At 56.0% G+C, this 16,037-nt stretch overlaps 5 protein-coding genes across 5 annotated transcripts; 3 read left to right on the top strand and 2 right to left on the bottom strand.

Moving 5' to 3' along the window:
- Positions 1-130: 130 nt before the first annotated feature.
- On the bottom strand, positions 131-2,630 carry F5144DRAFT_255130 (permease for cytosine/purines, uracil, thiamine, allantoin-domain-containing protein). The gene is made up of 4 exons (XM_066783476.1): positions 2,256-2,630; positions 1,784-2,093; positions 1,648-1,727; positions 131-1,589 (listed from the first exon to the last, which is right to left on the bottom strand). Exons 1-4 carry the CDS (start codon positions 2,340-2,342, stop codon positions 399-401), a joined length of 1,668 nt encoding a protein of 555 aa, XP_066643696.1. The 5' UTR covers positions 2,343-2,630; the 3' UTR covers positions 131-398.
- A 2,049-nt stretch (positions 2,631-4,679) lies between these two features.
- F5144DRAFT_489465 (uncharacterized protein) lies at positions 4,680-7,387 on the top strand (the record flags this gene model as incomplete). Its single annotated transcript, XM_066785729.1, has 3 exons — positions 4,680-4,737; positions 4,829-6,100; positions 6,174-7,387. The coding sequence occupies 3 exons, from the start codon at positions 4,680-4,682 to the stop codon at positions 7,385-7,387; spliced, it is 2,544 nt and encodes an 847-aa protein (XP_066643695.1).
- A 103-nt stretch (positions 7,388-7,490) lies between these two features.
- F5144DRAFT_255120 (uncharacterized protein) lies at positions 7,491-8,600 on the bottom strand. The gene is made up of 4 exons (XM_066783475.1): positions 8,288-8,600; positions 8,182-8,222; positions 7,869-8,117; positions 7,491-7,818 (listed from the first exon to the last, which is right to left on the bottom strand). Exons 1-4 carry the CDS (start codon positions 8,523-8,525, stop codon positions 7,594-7,596), a joined length of 753 nt encoding a protein of 250 aa, XP_066643694.1. The 5' UTR covers positions 8,526-8,600; the 3' UTR covers positions 7,491-7,593.
- A 1,903-nt stretch (positions 8,601-10,503) lies between these two features.
- F5144DRAFT_255104 (OPT oligopeptide transporter) lies at positions 10,504-13,542 on the top strand. Its single transcript, XM_066783474.1, has 7 exons — positions 10,504-11,001; positions 11,088-11,765; positions 11,819-12,100; positions 12,180-12,443; positions 12,497-12,674; positions 12,729-13,018; positions 13,194-13,542. The coding sequence occupies exons 1-7, from the start codon at positions 10,660-10,662 to the stop codon at positions 13,530-13,532; spliced, it is 2,373 nt and encodes a 790-aa protein (XP_066643693.1). The 5' UTR covers positions 10,504-10,659; the 3' UTR covers positions 13,533-13,542.
- A 1,497-nt stretch (positions 13,543-15,039) lies between these two features.
- F5144DRAFT_491660 (uncharacterized protein) lies at positions 15,040-15,516 on the top strand (the record flags this gene model as incomplete). Its single annotated transcript, XM_066785874.1, has 1 exon — positions 15,040-15,516. The coding sequence occupies one exon, from the start codon at positions 15,040-15,042 to the stop codon at positions 15,514-15,516; it is 477 nt and encodes a 158-aa protein (XP_066643692.1).
- Between the last annotated feature and the right edge of the window lie 521 nt (positions 15,517-16,037).

The following is a 16,037-nucleotide window of genomic DNA, read 5'->3' as shown; positions in this document are numbered from 1 at the left end:
CGCAAGCCGGGAAATTTTTGGCGGAGAGGAATTCTGCCACTTGCCCCACCTCGTCTTGCCTGCCAAGCCAACCCGAGCACTCCACTCCAGACGCAGAGCACGGCGGGACCACGCGGTCACAACAGGGTTAGGGCTATGTTCTTGGGAGCTTCCTTCTCAACAACATCGCAACCTTTTGAGACAACAGAAATCGTACTGTCTTAGATCAAAAGTTGAATCGCTCAATTTGTTTCACTTTACTGAGCTGACATAGGGGATGCATTTCTCAATTTCCAAATGCCGAATTGGCCCTCCCTGTTCCTGCAACTCAACGCTTCAACAAGCCAAGTCTCGATTCAACACATCATTTCGACCAACACAACTCTCTATCGGGTATCCCGCAGCAAATAAACACAAAACTAAACCGTCTTTCCGACATCCTTAACCGTGCTCCCCGCATCAACCTCCTCGTCGTCCTGACTGGCACTCCGATCATCATACGCCAGGCGCAGATCCACAATCTCGTCCCCAACCTCCATCCACTTGTCACTCGTCGCCGGGATCGGGAACACCCTGCACAGGCCCCAGTACACGCCCGCCGACACCCCAAATCCGCAAAAGAAATTGAGGTTATACAAGTACGTCGCGCCAATGGGGACAGTGGTCGCCCCGACGGCACCGACAAACCCCACCACATTGATGAGAATGCCCGCAATGTACGCCGCATAGGCACGCCAATGCCAGCCGGCAGTGAAGTAGTACGGCCCGGAGCGGCGCGCATCAAACAGCTCCTTGACCTCGAGAAAGCCACGGCGGACGAGGTAATAGTCGGCGATCATGACGCCGGCGATGGACGACAAAAACACGCTGTAGGCGGACAGGTAGGTGGTGAACATGTTGCTGGAGGTGAGCAGGTTGTAGGGGCACATGGCGAGGCCGACGGCGGCGCAGATGTAGCCGCCGCGGCGGATGTTGAGCCAGCGCGGCAGGAGGGCGGTCATGTCGGTGCCGGCCGAGACGGAGTTGGCCGCGATGTTGGTGCCGAGCTGCGCGAGGGAGAAGGCGGCCGCGATGACGAAGACGCCGAAGCGCTGCGCGGAGCCGCCGTCGTTGATGAAGCGCTCGAGGAGGTCGAGCGGGTCCCAGATGGGCTCGCCGCCGTAGATGACGGTTGAGGAGGAGGAGACGATGATGCCGATGAAGGAGGTCATGCCGAAGCCGATGGGAATGGTGAAGAGCTGCGACCAGAGCGCGTCGCGCGGCTTGCCGGCGAAGCGTGAGAAGTCGGGGTCGTTGACGATTAGGGTGGCGAAGTTGGCGATGGAGCTCATGATACCCTTGACGAACTCCCATGCCAGGTCGCTCCCCTGCTTCGTTGCTGGCTGTCGCATGATGGGGCCGATGCCACCGGCGCGGACGACGGACCAAATGAGGAAGGCGATGCCGGCGCAAGGGACGAAGTACGCCTTGACAGTGAACAGGTGGCGGATCTGGTGGACCGGAAACCAGATGGCGGGGAGGGAGCACAACCAGAAAATGAAGAAAGAGGAATAATCTGCGGTTGTTGTGCCGGAGCCTTCGGGGAATGTGTTTGGAATGGTCTCACGGTCCTGGTTCAAAAGTCAGGGTTGAAGTTGGGGTTGAGAAGTTGGCCCGGGGAAGACTTACCCAACTCTTCCAGATGGATCGGATCATCAGGTACACGCAATGACCCCCGATATAAGACTGCACGCCATACCAAACACACGCTGGCCCCCTGTTAGTCACAGCAACACAGACGCCCCAATATGTGAGCAGTACGCACCCATCGCAGCGCGGTTAAAAACCGGCCACAAACTGCCCCAGATACCGAACGACGAGCGGCTCACAACGGGGAAGCCGATATGGTAGGTGGCGCCGATGCGGCCCGTCAAGCAAATGAAACAGCCCGAGATAGAATAGCCGATCCAGACGCAGAGCCACGACTGCCACCACGACAGGCCGCCAACGATCATAGATGACGAGATCATCCAGGTGTTGATGTTGAACGAGTCGGCGATCCAGAAGCCGACAAAGTTCCAGGGCCCCCACTGGCGCCGCTCGGGCTCGACGGGCTTGAGGTCGTGGTTCGTCAACTGGCGAGGTCAGCGGACCGAAACGCGGGAAAAACGGGATTGCGCCCACAACAACGGCAAGGGGGGGGTTGGGAGGGACTCGTTAGTTCTACGCCGTCCCTCCTTTTCCCTCCGCTCCCCCCTCGGCGCGTCGTGGGTTCAGGTAAGAGTCAGGTTCCGCACCATCAACTGGGCGGTGGTTAAGCCCGGTTCCGACTCGACGGCCGCCTTGTCGGCCAAGCGTCGGAAGACGCCCGGCTTGCCCGACATGGTTGCGGTGTTGTGATGACGGATGGTTGTTGTTGTTATTAAGAGGTAAGGATAATGATGGACAAGAGGGAGTTTTGGGGTTCAATGAAGATAATAAGACCAGAAGCTGCCTCAGCCCAAACAGAGCCTGGGGTTGTCGATCAATGGGCCGTCACTACACGTAGGTTGCTGTGGCTGGGCTGAACTGAGACACTCGGAGGGTCCGCCGACTTGTTTAGTTCAAGTTAAGGTTTGAGATGATCGATCTGGGTATTAGTCCTGCTTGGATAAGTGCTGCCGCCCTTTCGTACAAGTAACAGTCCCGTTGGACAACCCTGCAAGATGACGCAACGGCGCACGTGAAGGTGGGATTTGGGAAGAATCGCTGGCTTCCAGTATGCTCGGTCGTGTATTGAATGGGACGCCGAGGTGTGGATGGAACCCACACACTTGGAAAACAAGGGGCAAATTAAGTTCGGATGAACGGTGAAAAGACGTGGCGTGTCGATGGTGCAGTAGATCAATTAATGAAGGGTCCACGACTCGACGACTCCACGTATCTCCGTATGTACCGGCCTCCCAGCTTCGCACCGTCAGATGCACTGGCTTGCCATCGGCTCTCCAACACGGTGGTATCGCCTCCCATTGGGGTTCGGGCCGTTGTTCTATCTCGGTCTGAGGGGCGCGCTTATCAGCTTCCCCTCAGTCTCCCATTCTGCCCAGAACAGGGACCCATCTTTTCCCCCACGACATGCCAGGGAACAATCCCAGAACGGCCAGAATCCCCGCGTTCCAGTCCTTCCAAGCAGAAGTGTCCGAGGTAGTCCGAGGGATCAAGGCGTCGAGGCGTCGAAACATCAAAACGCCCTCCCACGTAAAGGACGTCAGAGTGTTCAAAATACAAGAATCGTACATCCGCCTCCGCGACGTTGGAGATCTTGGCTGGATGTGCCGATGTGGTGGGGACTTTTCTTGGCACAAAAACAAAGTTCCCGAGCAGGGCTGGCAGCACGTGAGCCAGCCTTCCTTCTGATTTTCCCGACCCCAGACTCCACCAGCCGTTGAAGCCACAAAACGATTCCGTCACCAGGTACCTTTTCTCTGCGTTGAAGATAGCAACAGCATAGAGACTCTCAGCATACCATCTTTACCATAATATGAAATTCACCATCGCTCTTTCACGTCTCTATTCCAGATTTTCTACGCTCCTTTTCGCTTCTCCTTTACCCAGACTGACAGGGGTAAAGCTCCTCATCTGCCTCGCGACGCTATCTTGGTCCTTGTGCGATAAGCAGGATAAGCTATCGGAATCGTGTGGTTTTGCAAAACCTTTACTCGATAATGTTGGGTCAGGCTTTTGGAAACCCTTCGCCGTGGGTCTGGGCAATCCGGCCCATTGGAATCCCGGTGCGAAAATGGGCCTTCCTTAAACCCGACCGATAACCTAATTTTCGCCCACACGTGGGATTTCGGTGTTCTGGCCAAAGACACGAAGGCCTTCACCCCGCATCCATCGAAATCAACGAAACCTCCATAACCAAACAACAACCACCTTTTCCAAAATCACTCCGTCACTGCGAGCCTGGAGCCCCAAGATATTACCTGCACTTGCAACGAGGCGCCTGCGGGCCGGGAAGAGCAACTTGGACACTGTGGTTGCAAAGCATGCCATATAATAAACCCGGCCTTGGATTCGTATTATCTGGGCCTCGTACTCCCAGAACAGCTTCATCCAATAGTGACCGGGCTCATAAGGATATATTGCCCCCCAGCCATCTCACCACACAAACCGCGTTCCTTTTTTTGCCTTTTCTTCTTCTTTTCTTCGCTTTCCCATTCTTTTCTCTTTTGCCGGAACACCATCTTCCAGCTTTCTGACCCCCCAAAAAGGTCGACAGCATAACTCGACCGGCCACTGCATGTGGCCACAAAAACGTCGAGGAGAGCTGCTTTGAACAAGCGTTCCTGTGTGCCGCATGAAGGACCTCCTAGGCATCACTCTTCAGCAAATTACGTGATAAGTACCAGTACATGCTACGCAACACATGGTCTCGAAGGTATGATTATATCCGGAGATATTTCGTACCAACTGGTCTTCCCGGCGCCACATCTGTTTCGACATCTCGGGCCGGGCCGTGGGACGAGCACGTGAAATCCCGAGCATGCTGGTGATCCTGCGCTGTGGGCCGGCTGAAGACATGCCAGTAAGACGGAGCAACATGCGGCCCCGATGCCAGGGACTCCGCGGACCTCATTGGTGGCATGCCTGATGTAACCTGGGGTTCGTCCACTTTAAACGGCCAACTCTCCCCCTGACCACGCCAGGATCGCGAAAAGCCACGGTGATCTTGACGCGAAATGGTGGACCTCACGATTTCAGAGACCTCGGGTCTCATTGCCGCAGGCGTTTTTCTTGGTATGGCCTCCTCGTACTTCGTATTTCGTGCTGCAGTGTTGTTTTCCCCTGAGCCCATGTGCGGTGCCTCGCTAACAGGAGACCCCACCAGTGCAAGTATTTCTATCGGTGATTTTCCCTGCTGCTCTTGTCGGATTTGTTGATGAACGAAACACCGCTGTCACTTGGTCCGTTCTCGGTCGGTCCCTGCAGTCTTCCCCTTGGCCAACGCTTCTACAAACCGACGCAGCGGCGCGACATGGAGTCCTTCGCCGCGTTAGCAACGGCCTGCTTTTCCAGACAGTCGTCGTTCTGTTAATCTCAGTAGCCGCTATCGTCACTCCTCTCGGCCTATATCAGACAGTTGAACCAGGCGACCCCTCGTTGGAGACGTTCCAGTTTGTCAAAGACAAATCTTCCTTTGGCTATGCCACCCCCGATCAGGTTACGGGACCTTTCACCAGAAGCTGTGGCTTAGACACATGTCCCGGATCCTGGGTGAACCGCACCTGTGTGCAGCAGGGGCTGCTCCAGAACTGCAGCGAAGTTGTCTACGGCCGCGCTATCCCTGACCTCTGGAGATCCACCTTGCGGGAGGGAGCCGAGCAAGTAGATCAGTCGGTATCAAGCATCTTCGACATCCAGTGGAGAAGCCGATATAACGCATCGGATGGATTGGGTGAGTCGGGGTGGTATCTAAAATCAGGATATCGACAGGTTGACATCTTGATCCTCGATTCGACCATACAGCTGATCGACGGCCTCATTGTCGACGCCAAGAATGGGGGCATTGGTTTCCGCAACCACACCGCACCGGCTACCTTTCATGAGTATGGTACCACCTGGACAGAGGATATCCTTTTCATCGAGCCAGAAGCGCAGTGTGTGGATTTGAACGTCACCTTTGACTTTGAGCTGTCGCAAAACCAGCCCGGTCGTCGACTTGCGCCAAGAAAGATGGCTCTCGTAGATCACGGTGGCTTCTCCGCCCTGTCTCGCACAAGCCCTGACTTGACAATTCCCAAAGACGGCAACGGTCAGGATCATTTAGACCTCAGGGAAAGGGCATACAAGGCTGCCTGGGCAAACAACTTCCTCACCCTGGCCACCTTCAACGCCACCGACCCCGATGCAGACAATATCACGCGGCTTGACGTGACTCCCGGGATGAAGTTCTTCGCTGACGAGGGCGATTCTTCAATTGCAAACCACACTTCACTCGGATTCAGGATTGATGAGAACGTCTTCGCCGTCGACTACCAATCTATTAGATCTACTCTGGACTATGGAGACTATCTGCGATTCGAACCAGCCGAGTCAACCAACGGATCAGAGCCAACCCGAAATCCATGGATGATTGGCGAACCACAGTTCAACCTCGTTTGTACGTACCATCCCATCCCATACCACCAACCATGATAACCCCCCCCTCCATTCCATCACTAACCCCCCACCAGCCGAGATCTGCGCCGGCGGCGACCACGACAACCCCGCCAACATCAACAGCAGCCTCGTCGGGTGCGGCCTCGTCTACGGCTCCGCGCGCCGCACCGACGGCGGTTCCAACCTTAGCCCGGACCCCGGCTCGCAATGGTCCCTCCCCATCTTCAGCTGCGCCGCCTCCGTACGCGCCACCATCCGCACGGTAACCTTCCAGCACAACGGCACGGGCCTCACCGCCCTGCACGTCCTCTCCGCCTCACCCAAAACCTACCCCTCCCCCGCCGACCACCCGCACTGGGCCGTCGAGAACATGGCCCCGACCAACCTCTGGAACGCCCAACCCCTCTGGGGCATTCTCCCCCCTTCCCAATCCGCCCCGCCCCCCTCCCTCAACCTCACCACCGTGCGCCAACCCTCCCTCCGCCTGCCGGGCATCGTCACCGCGGAATCCTTCCTCTCCGGCGGCGACTACGTCTCCGCCAAGCAGGGCCAGAACCTCCCCGGCGTCGATTTCTACGTGCGCGCGCTGCAGAATGTGTTTGGCATCCGCCGGCCCGGGGCGGTTGGGTATGAGGGGTATGCGGATTATTCGGGGCAGTCGAGTCTGGCGCTGTATCGGAAGTGGCAGGGCTTGAGTGGCAGTGCGGAGGGGGTGGCGGAGGTGGTGCGGTTGGTGTGGACGGATATTGCGGCGAATGCGGTGGTGGGGACGAAGGGGTGGGGGTTGGATGATCCGGCGGCGGTGGGGGGGTTTGCGGGTGGTGGTGTGGGCGGGCGGAAGAGGGATGGTGGTGGTGGTGGTGGGGGGATCAATGACAAGGTGTTGGTCACGGTGTATCGTCGGCGGGTGCGGTATCGGCTGCCGTATATGGTGCCGGCGGCTGTGGTGCTGGCGTTGGCGACGGCTGTGTTGGGGACGTGGGTGGTGTTGTTGGTCATGGGGCGGACGGGGCCGGCTAAGATGCGCCGGTTGTTGGATGCTACTTCTCCGGGGAGAATCCTGGGCGGGTTCCTTTGGCCGAACAAAGCTGCCACGCTCAGGGGGACGGACGAGTGGGTCAAGACAGTTGGGACTAGGGTTGTCATTGTTGGTTTAGGTCCTGGGGATACGGTTGCAGCTGCGGCGAAGCAGGGTGAGGACGACCGAGACCAGGAGGGCCAGGTCGTGGGTGAGGAGTCGATTCAGTTGATTGAGAAGAATAAACCCGTAGTGGCCAGGGGTTGGTAGTTGAGGGGGGTGTCTAAGATAGGTACCTATATATGTACTCCTACAAGTAAGGTATCCATACCACCACAGACCCCGGCTTCTATCATGACAATCCAACTTTTGTACTGTTGACCCGAAGCGATTGAAACCGAAGGTTCCCTGTGGTACAAAGTTTGCCAATGATACAGACACCTCATAGACCGCAACTCAGCTAGTCCCGAGGCTACCTAGAGGAAAAACAGAGCCAAAGCGACCAGTCCCATCGCAAGTCCCGGTCCCGACACTCGGCCCGCACCAGAGGTCGTCGTGGTCGACTCGGGAGCATCAGTGGCGCTGGTTGGCGCTGAAGTTGGTGCTTCCGTGACTGCGTTCGTGGCGGCTGTGGTTTGTGTCCGCGCCGCGCTGGGAGTAGTAGTCGCCGTGGCAGCCCAGGGGTGGGTTGTCGATGCATCCTACACGCCCAGTTAGTGGAAGTAATGAGTGGAAGGTTCGCAGTACGTACAAAAAGCTCGCAACAGCCCTCCTGGTCGCAAATGGTGCCGTCAGTGCAACAGAACTGGTTCTTGTTGTTGTAACAGCCGAAGCTGGGGAACTCCCCAGAACACCAGTGCAGTCGGGGTTGCGCACGCTGGCAGCAATCTTCCCCGGGCTCCCCGCGAGTGCATGAATAGTACGAGACGTCTGTTTCCATTGGTGTCGGAGCGGCCGTCACGTTAGGAACACCAGACGTGCCAGTTTCCCCTGGTCCGCCCTACCGTCATGGTGTTAGTTGAATTTGAAAACGGCCAGGCTACAAACGGGGTTCAGCCACATACCCAGTCGCTGCAGCAGCTGTTATCCTTCGCCACACAGAGTCCTGCAACCGGCGGTTAGTAAAATCCCTGTATGTATCAAGAAGGAACAAGGAAGATAGGTACTGACGGGCATTGTGACAGCATTGCTGGTATATTTCGGGGTTGAAACAGCCTATCTTGTCGCACACTACGTAGCCATCGCCGAAACACCCATGACATGTGCTACGGATAGTGCAGTCGTCGAACTGGCGGGCTAGAAGCCCTGGCACAGGCGAAACCCCCGAGTCGATGCCCGGGACGAGCTGCTGCCCCGCCGCGTTGGCGGTGCCGGCTGCGACAAGGGATAAGACGACGGATTGGCGCATTTTGGCGTAAATACGCGGATCAAAGGCTATCCAGATGAGGTGAGAGATGGATCGGCACACGCGAACAGTTTCTCGGGGGTTAAACGCGTTGTCGGACAAGAATCCCCCCGAGGCTGACCTTTGAGCCCCGATGTAACGCTGGGCGCGACAGAGCAACCCTCCCACACTAACCCGAGATAGCTAGAAACAGAGGAAGGAATATCAAGAGACTGGGAGAGAAGCAGTCAAATGCTCATACTGGCAACGCAAAGCTACCGCCCTCCGCGATTGTTTGAACAAGTGCACGGGTGTTTCTAAACCCAAAATGCCAGAACATCACACGCGTTGGCACACAAAGTACAACCCGTGGCACTCTGTATCTGGGGAGGACATCAACTCGGAGTCTCCGACGACTCGTAACTTTATTGGGCTCCCTCATGATCAACAGATCATTGGGCCAGGGCTAGTTAATGATTTCAGTTCCTGGGCATCATTTCCAAGGATAGGTATTCCTATCGTGTCTCAGACGGCGGTGAAGTTGAATTCGAGATTTTGTAGAGCCGAACGGATGTTGAAACCAAGTTAACCATCCAAGGACCCCTTCTAGGTATAATACAATACCTGTGTTCCAGACTCTGGCAAATGTTGGATGGAACATTGCAGTTTAGTATGGAAGTACACTCGCATCACCGAATGAAGAACATGTGACAATAACAGCCCATCTCATGATATCTAGGTAGCTTCGATTTTCAGTGTTGAGCTTTGCTGACTTACCTGCCCCTTCAATTACAAAGTACCTACCTACCCAGGTACCTGACGTAGTGTCACTGGATCGTTCAACCACATCATATACAAGCAGGTACATGCACCTGTCACAACATTGAAGCCCGTGAGACCCAGGTTAACTTGCGGCTTGGCAATTCTTGGCCTCAAACTTTATCTGGACCTAGAGCCTAATGGACAGCAGTGACACTTGAACCCCCGCCTTTCGCATCATTGGAAATGTTACCATAAGAAAACAACCGGAAGTACCTGAGGTAGGTACCTATAGAATATGTCGATGCCCCATGGCAGCGGCTTCCATTTCCCCCCTCATAACCTCCCTTGTTACCACCGCTTGCCTACCTATCTAGAACTGCCCATTTAGCTAATACTTCTTCCGCATCAAGTGGATATGAACAGAATTCCTTCCTTCGTCCTTCCTTAATTGGCTATGGTGCAAACTCGAACGTTCCCTCATATCAGTCGCTTGGGCCGAACGAGCAAGTTCTCAATCAGAAAGGAGAGTAACATCTTCCGGATTCTTCCTCACAGATCCCGGTTGGCCGGTTCTTGGGTCTATCCTGCCATGCAACCCTGCTGCTGTAATTCGCACGTTGTTCAAAGCCCGCAGCGGACCCCAAGATAAAAAAGGCCAGAACCAACTTTCAGACCTTCGGGGGGTTATCATTGCATGCAACCGACAACATGTACGTAAGTGGGGGCATGCTGGCATGGATCTTCTCTTTTGCCCTGTTGGTTTTATTGTTTTTATTGCCCCCAAAACCGCACCATTGTTGCGGGATGCATCCATCTTCCAGGGTCCCGTATGAAAGTTGAGGAAGGTGGGAAAAGGGGGATGATAACGCAATATCACGCACCCAACTGGGATTAACCGGGATACCACATGGGAAGGGCCCAAAGCAAAGGGGAGATAACCAACAGATTTACCATCATCTGCAACACCTCGGAGGGCCGTCAAACTGCATACCCAGAGTAACCCCTCCTTCGAAATATACGGCTGGGTGGCCCCCGGGCGGCAGCATTTGCCGCCCCCCAGGGGCAGCATCCGTATAAAGCACATGCCTCATTAGGAAGGTCGTCTTAAGCAGACCGGTCAGGGCTACCCCGTTGCAACCGGCATTCACGAATGACAATCAAAAGCGACGCGGTAACACAACTTTTGACTCGGATTGCACCACCGTAGAGACGCACAGGGGGACGCCCGTCTCAATCAGAGGACGGGGGATTTCCGAGTTTACAATGCACAATTCATATATCTCTTGGTCAGGAGCATGGCGTTCCAGGGCCACGGGTTGCGACTTTGTCTCGTCAATCTCTGCATGCCCCGTCCAAGCCGCCCGTCGTTCTCAAGGCACTCGACAACAGCCGCAATATGACGGCCCTTGACACGGCCACGACCATCGTCGAGGTCCCTCGCCCTGAGGAGTCCCACGACACCCGTGAGCAGCCGCATCTCGCCATCGACGACGAAAAGAAATCCAAGATTGGCTCCGCCGAGTCTCCCGAGATCGAACCAGTGCCCCCGGCGTACGACAATGACAGCAGTCAGGAAAAGGAGGACGGTAGCGAGGATGTGATCATCATCACGGGAGCCGATGCGGCCACTCATCTTCTCCCGCTGCGTGATGACCACGACCCTTCGTTGACCTTCCGCGGCCTTTTCCTGGCCACTGGCTTGTCCGCCTTTCAGGCTGTCATGTACCAGATCTACACGGTAAGTATTTGCCTGTCCTATGAATTCCGGTGCTCTGATCGGATTGAACACACCCGCACATACATGTATCTGACGTTACCATCCAGTTCAAACCAACCCTAATCACCATCCAAGGTACATTCATCGTTCTCATTGCTTACTTTATCGGTGAAGCCTGGGCCAATGTCCTCCCTCGTGGTGATAAATTGACTGCTCGGTGGAGAGCGCGAGGCGGCCAGGGGAAGCTCCCGTTCTGGATAACCATCGCAAACTTCATCAACCCCGGGCCCTGGAGGTTGAAGGAACACGCCATCTGCGCCATCACAGCCACGTCGGCGTCCAACGCATCCGCGAGCATCATGGTCTTTGCCGTTCAAGACCTGTTCTACGACTTACCCCTCAGTGCCACTACTGTCATTCTGGCTGTCATTTCCATCGGGTTGTTCGGATACGGCCTCTGTGGAATCTTGCGGCCCATCGCCGTCTGGCACGTCGACGCTGTTTACTGGGGCTCGCTACCGACTGTCAAGACGCTCCAAGGGCTCCACTGGCAACACGTCAAGGACTCCAAGCCTCTCCGCTGGTTCTGGTACAGCTTTACGGGCATGTTCTTCTACGAGTTCTTCCCTGCGTATATCTGGCCATGGCTCAACGCTGTCTCCATCCCATGCCTCGCGGCCATGAAGGCGACTGGCCCGAAGGCGGCAATCCTCACCAACCTCTTCGGAGGCTCCCTCAACAACGAGGGCCTGGGACTCTTCTCGCTATCGTTCGACTGGCAATATGTAAGGCTAGTAGCCTCAAGGATCGAGGGGAATACGCTGACGAACGACCCCAGATCACCTCCTTCAACACCGCACTCCCGCTTTCGCTGCAGGTCCATGTGGCCCTGGGGTACCTGATCTGCTTTGCAGCCATGCTCGGTATCTACTACACCAATGCGTGGGAGGCTAAATCGCAACCCTTCATGTCAACGCGGCTTCGGTCACAGGACGGCTCCACCTATCCCACCACCGAAGTCTTCACCGGAGGCGTGCTCAACAAGGAGGCCTTGGAGAAATACGGTATTCCTCGTCTCACGGGGACCTTTGCATATGCCATGTTCATGGCGAACGCCGCTGTAAGTAACCCTCCCTAACCTGCCCTGTCTGAGCCGGTAACGTTCAATATGTTGCTGGCAATGGCTCACCATATCCTAGATTGGCGCTCTCGTTGCCCACTGCATTTTCTTCTGGGGCGGGGACGTGGTCAAGGCATTCAAAAGCGCAAAGGCCGGGAGGCACGACGATCGTCACCACGCACACATGATGGAGCACTACAAGGAGGTTCCGTGGTGGTGGTATATTTCCGTGCTGGTCTTTAGTTTTGTCCTCGGTCTCATCGTCGTCACCACCCAGAACGTCACCTTGCCAGTCTGGGCTTACATCGTATCCCTTCTGTTGGGCATTTTCATCGCCCCATTTGTAAGGATTGTATTCGAATCAGAATGGGGTGGGATTACTGACCGTTTCTGCAGAGCACCCTTTTGTTCTCCCGCTACGGCAATGGCATCGCTACGAATAACCTCTCCAAGATGTTGGCGGGTTTGATTCTCCCCGAGCGCCCCATTGGCAACATGTACTTTGCCGCTTGGTCGCACAATGTGATTGCCAACACCGTCAACCTGTCCAATGACTTGAAGATGGGCGAATATCGTAGGTACCCTGAGCTGACCGCTGGACAAATCAGCAAAGCTAACCTGACCATAGTCAAAATCCCTCCCCGCGTGATGTTCCTCACACAGATCTACGGCACCATTCTCGGCGGGTTTGTCAGCTACGCCGTGATGATTTCCATCGTCGGTGGGAACCGCGACCTCCTTGCCCACACCGACGGGAACAGTTCCTGGAGCGGTGCCACTGCCCAGGCATACAACACCAACGCCACTTCGTGGGCTCTGGCCAAGTACCTCTACGGCAACGGGGGACTGTACGAGATGGTGCCGATCGGTATAGCCATTGGATTTGGTGTTGTCGTCATCCACCGGGTGATTGCATATGTGAGTGACCCCCCTTTTTGGACCAGAAACCACCCCCATTCAACCCCCGCCTCCAACATGATATCCACCCCCCCTTTCCTAACATAACATGCAACCCTCACCCCTCCCCCTACACCCACACCCAACCCCAAACACCCAAACCCAACTAACCACCACCCACCCCCCACAACCACAGTTCATCCCCCGCATCCGCACGCTCTCCCTCCACGACATCAACACGCCCCAACTCTTCCAATACGCCGGCTACATCCCCTACAACGCGTCCCAGACGTGCGTGCTCCTCAGCCAGGTACTCGCGGGCTTCTTCGTGCAGCTGTACCTGCGCAACCGGCGGCCGCGCGTGTTCCGCGACTACTCCTACCTGGTCACGGGCGCCTTCGACGGCGCCAGCCTGGCCGCGCTCTTCATCCTGTCCTTTGCCGTGTTTGGTGCGGGGGGCCCGTCGGTGCCGTTTCCGAAGTGGTGGGGGAATAATGTGGATGGGTATTATGATCTTTGTCCGGTGGCGGAGTGAAAGGGGGGGGTTGGGGAGTGGGGGTGGGGGCATATAGGTAGGTAGGTAGGTATGGGGGGAGAGGGGGTTGGGAGGAGGGAGCGAGGTCGATTGATAGCGTGTATGTACGTACAGTACATGTCATGGCCGGCGCGGTAGGTTGCCCCTTTGCGGAACACCCGGGCGGTGTGCACTGCTGTTGGTGAGGGTGGTGGTGCTTGAACATCGATAGCTACCTAAACTACGAGATGGGGCTTGAGGTGCTGGGAAGGTAGTGCTGGGAAGGTGTCTCTTTAGCCGCAACTCCATACTAAAGCCCAGGTTGCGGGCTCTGCCACGAAATCCCAATGTGAGGGCATTTGGGTGAGATCTACTGACTGCCGAACTTTAAGCCCGTGTGAAGACGACTTGTGCCAGCCTTTCTCTAAAGCCTGTGGGCCCCTGCCGAAGGGTATTAGGAGGCCTCGGAGTAGGGATCTGATGGTTCCGCCCCGCAAAGTGCAAACGGTCTGCTCAGTTCTCAGATGAGGGTTGACCCCTCAGAGTAACCTCTGCTCCCTCTAACTCGTCCCTGGTGAGTTAGTCCATCAGGCGTTGGTCTGGCCATCTGAGGGTCATGGGAGCCGGCCCGGGCTGCCAACTCAAAGGTGTGGGAGGGTGAGTGTCGTGCGGGCGAGGAGATCGCTTCGGCGAACGACTATCGGAGATTCCCGCCTGGGCATGACCCCAAAGATTACGAGTTCCCCCGGCTGTGAGACAAAACGCTAGCAAGTCGGGGAACAAAGCAAAGGTTGTGGATAGCGATGCCGCAAGCGGCTAACCCACAAATTGACTGTCGAGGAAGCCGTTTGCGGTGAAAGAAAGGAAAAGTTGACTCCGCCACTCTCAACCCCAAAAGCCATGACTACACGCGGTGGCCATTTTCCAGCTGACTTCATTGTGAGCATGGGCAAATCCGGACCGAATGTATGGCATAAAGCTTTAATTCGTAACAGATGCGGACTCCCTTTTCCCGAGGCGGCGCTGGGGCGCGCTTCCTCCCCTCAGCGGGTGATCCTTCTTTATTCTCGGCGGAGATATAATGTCCTTTGGCCCATGGACATTGAGTCCTCGAGGCCCCTCACTTTCTTGCCAACGAGGAATCGAGGACTCGATGATTACCTAGGCACAAAGATACCTACACACCAAAACGAAGAAGTAAACAAAGACTACGGGCCCAATACCGATCAACATGATGGACCGGTCCGTGGGGCCGATTTCTCGTGTGCTTAATGCAGCCGGGGTTCCTTGTATCTTATGGGGTGGCTACCTTGACATGATCGTCGGCGTAAGACCTGCAGGGGCCGCAAGTATCCCCCAACAACGGAGGCACCGGATACCAGGCTAATACCCCGGACAGAATATAGAGTTTGTCATTCCGGATGCATCCCTGGAGGCGGCAAAGCGCGCCCTGGAGACCACGTCGGAGTTGCCGTTGGTCCTTTTTCCTTGCGATGACCCAGTGTCGTGCGGCACGAATCGCAAGGCGATGGGGGGATATCACTTCCATGTCTCCGGCGGGGCCGTAGTCCTCATGCTACAGTCAGACACGCTTTGGTTCCTACCGCCACTGGGCGCGGCTCTCATCAACCCGAAGGCCGAGGCGCTTCCTGGGTACGTTGCATTTGCGCATGGGCAAGCCCTTTATGCGCCACCAGACTACAGCTCGGACGATGCCCCGGTCATCGTTCCCAAACCCCACATCTTGTTGGAGGCCCGTATGCGTATTTTGGCCCGCGACGATGGGACTGAGAGGGGCGAATGGCGCTCCTCTCACAATATTCCGGACGATAGATGGGATTACATCAATCTCGATCTCCTCCCCCGACCATTCAAGGTCTACTACAAAGCGAACAAGTCCGAGACGATCAGCAGAGCCGAATATGTCGTGGGGTTGAAGCGCACTCTCGGTGTGCCTGTTGATCCAAAGGATTACGACCTGGACCCAAAGAAATACGGTTTCTAGATGGGTTGGGGGCGGTTGCACCAAACCAGCACAGGCAGAGTTTGTCCGCTGTTAAGCGGGGGTTAGGTTGGCCTCTCGGCATCGCCGGGCTGGTTTCTTTTCTCGTTCTTACTTCTTAGGCCGTTCTTTTGCTCCTACCGTGCAAGTTGCATGCTTTCCTCTCGGTGCGGTGTACTATATGGGCACTGGGACTCGGGGTCGGCTTTAGCCTTTCTGAAGAGATGTCAAATAAAACGTAGGAATATCAGTACTGGGACATCTTAGATATTCTGAAAAGTCCTTGAATTTCGGCCCCAAAAGTCCCAAAGCTTGCGTTGATCGAAAGCTCTCGCAAAGCCCTATCTAGCCACACCACGTGCACCGACGCGTAATCCGCAGCGCGGCCGCAGTGGGCGTGGAAAGAAGGGCGATCCGGGACACGCAGTCGCCCTGGAAATCTCTATCGCCCACGCACGGACCCACGAGCTACCCGACCCACCCACAGTTACCCAGACGACCACGCCCCCCTGAACCCCTGAGTG

The sequence above is a fragment of the Chaetomium tenue genome (assembly GCF_020726465.1).
Source record: "Chaetomium tenue strain MPI-SDFR-AT-0079 chromosome Unknown F5144scaffold_4, whole genome shotgun sequence".
Lineage (NCBI taxonomy): Eukaryota > Fungi > Ascomycota > Sordariomycetes > Sordariales > Chaetomiaceae > Chaetomium > Chaetomium tenue.
The sequence above is the reverse complement of the archived record's forward strand: the minus strand, read 5'-3'. Positions and strand labels throughout refer to the sequence as shown.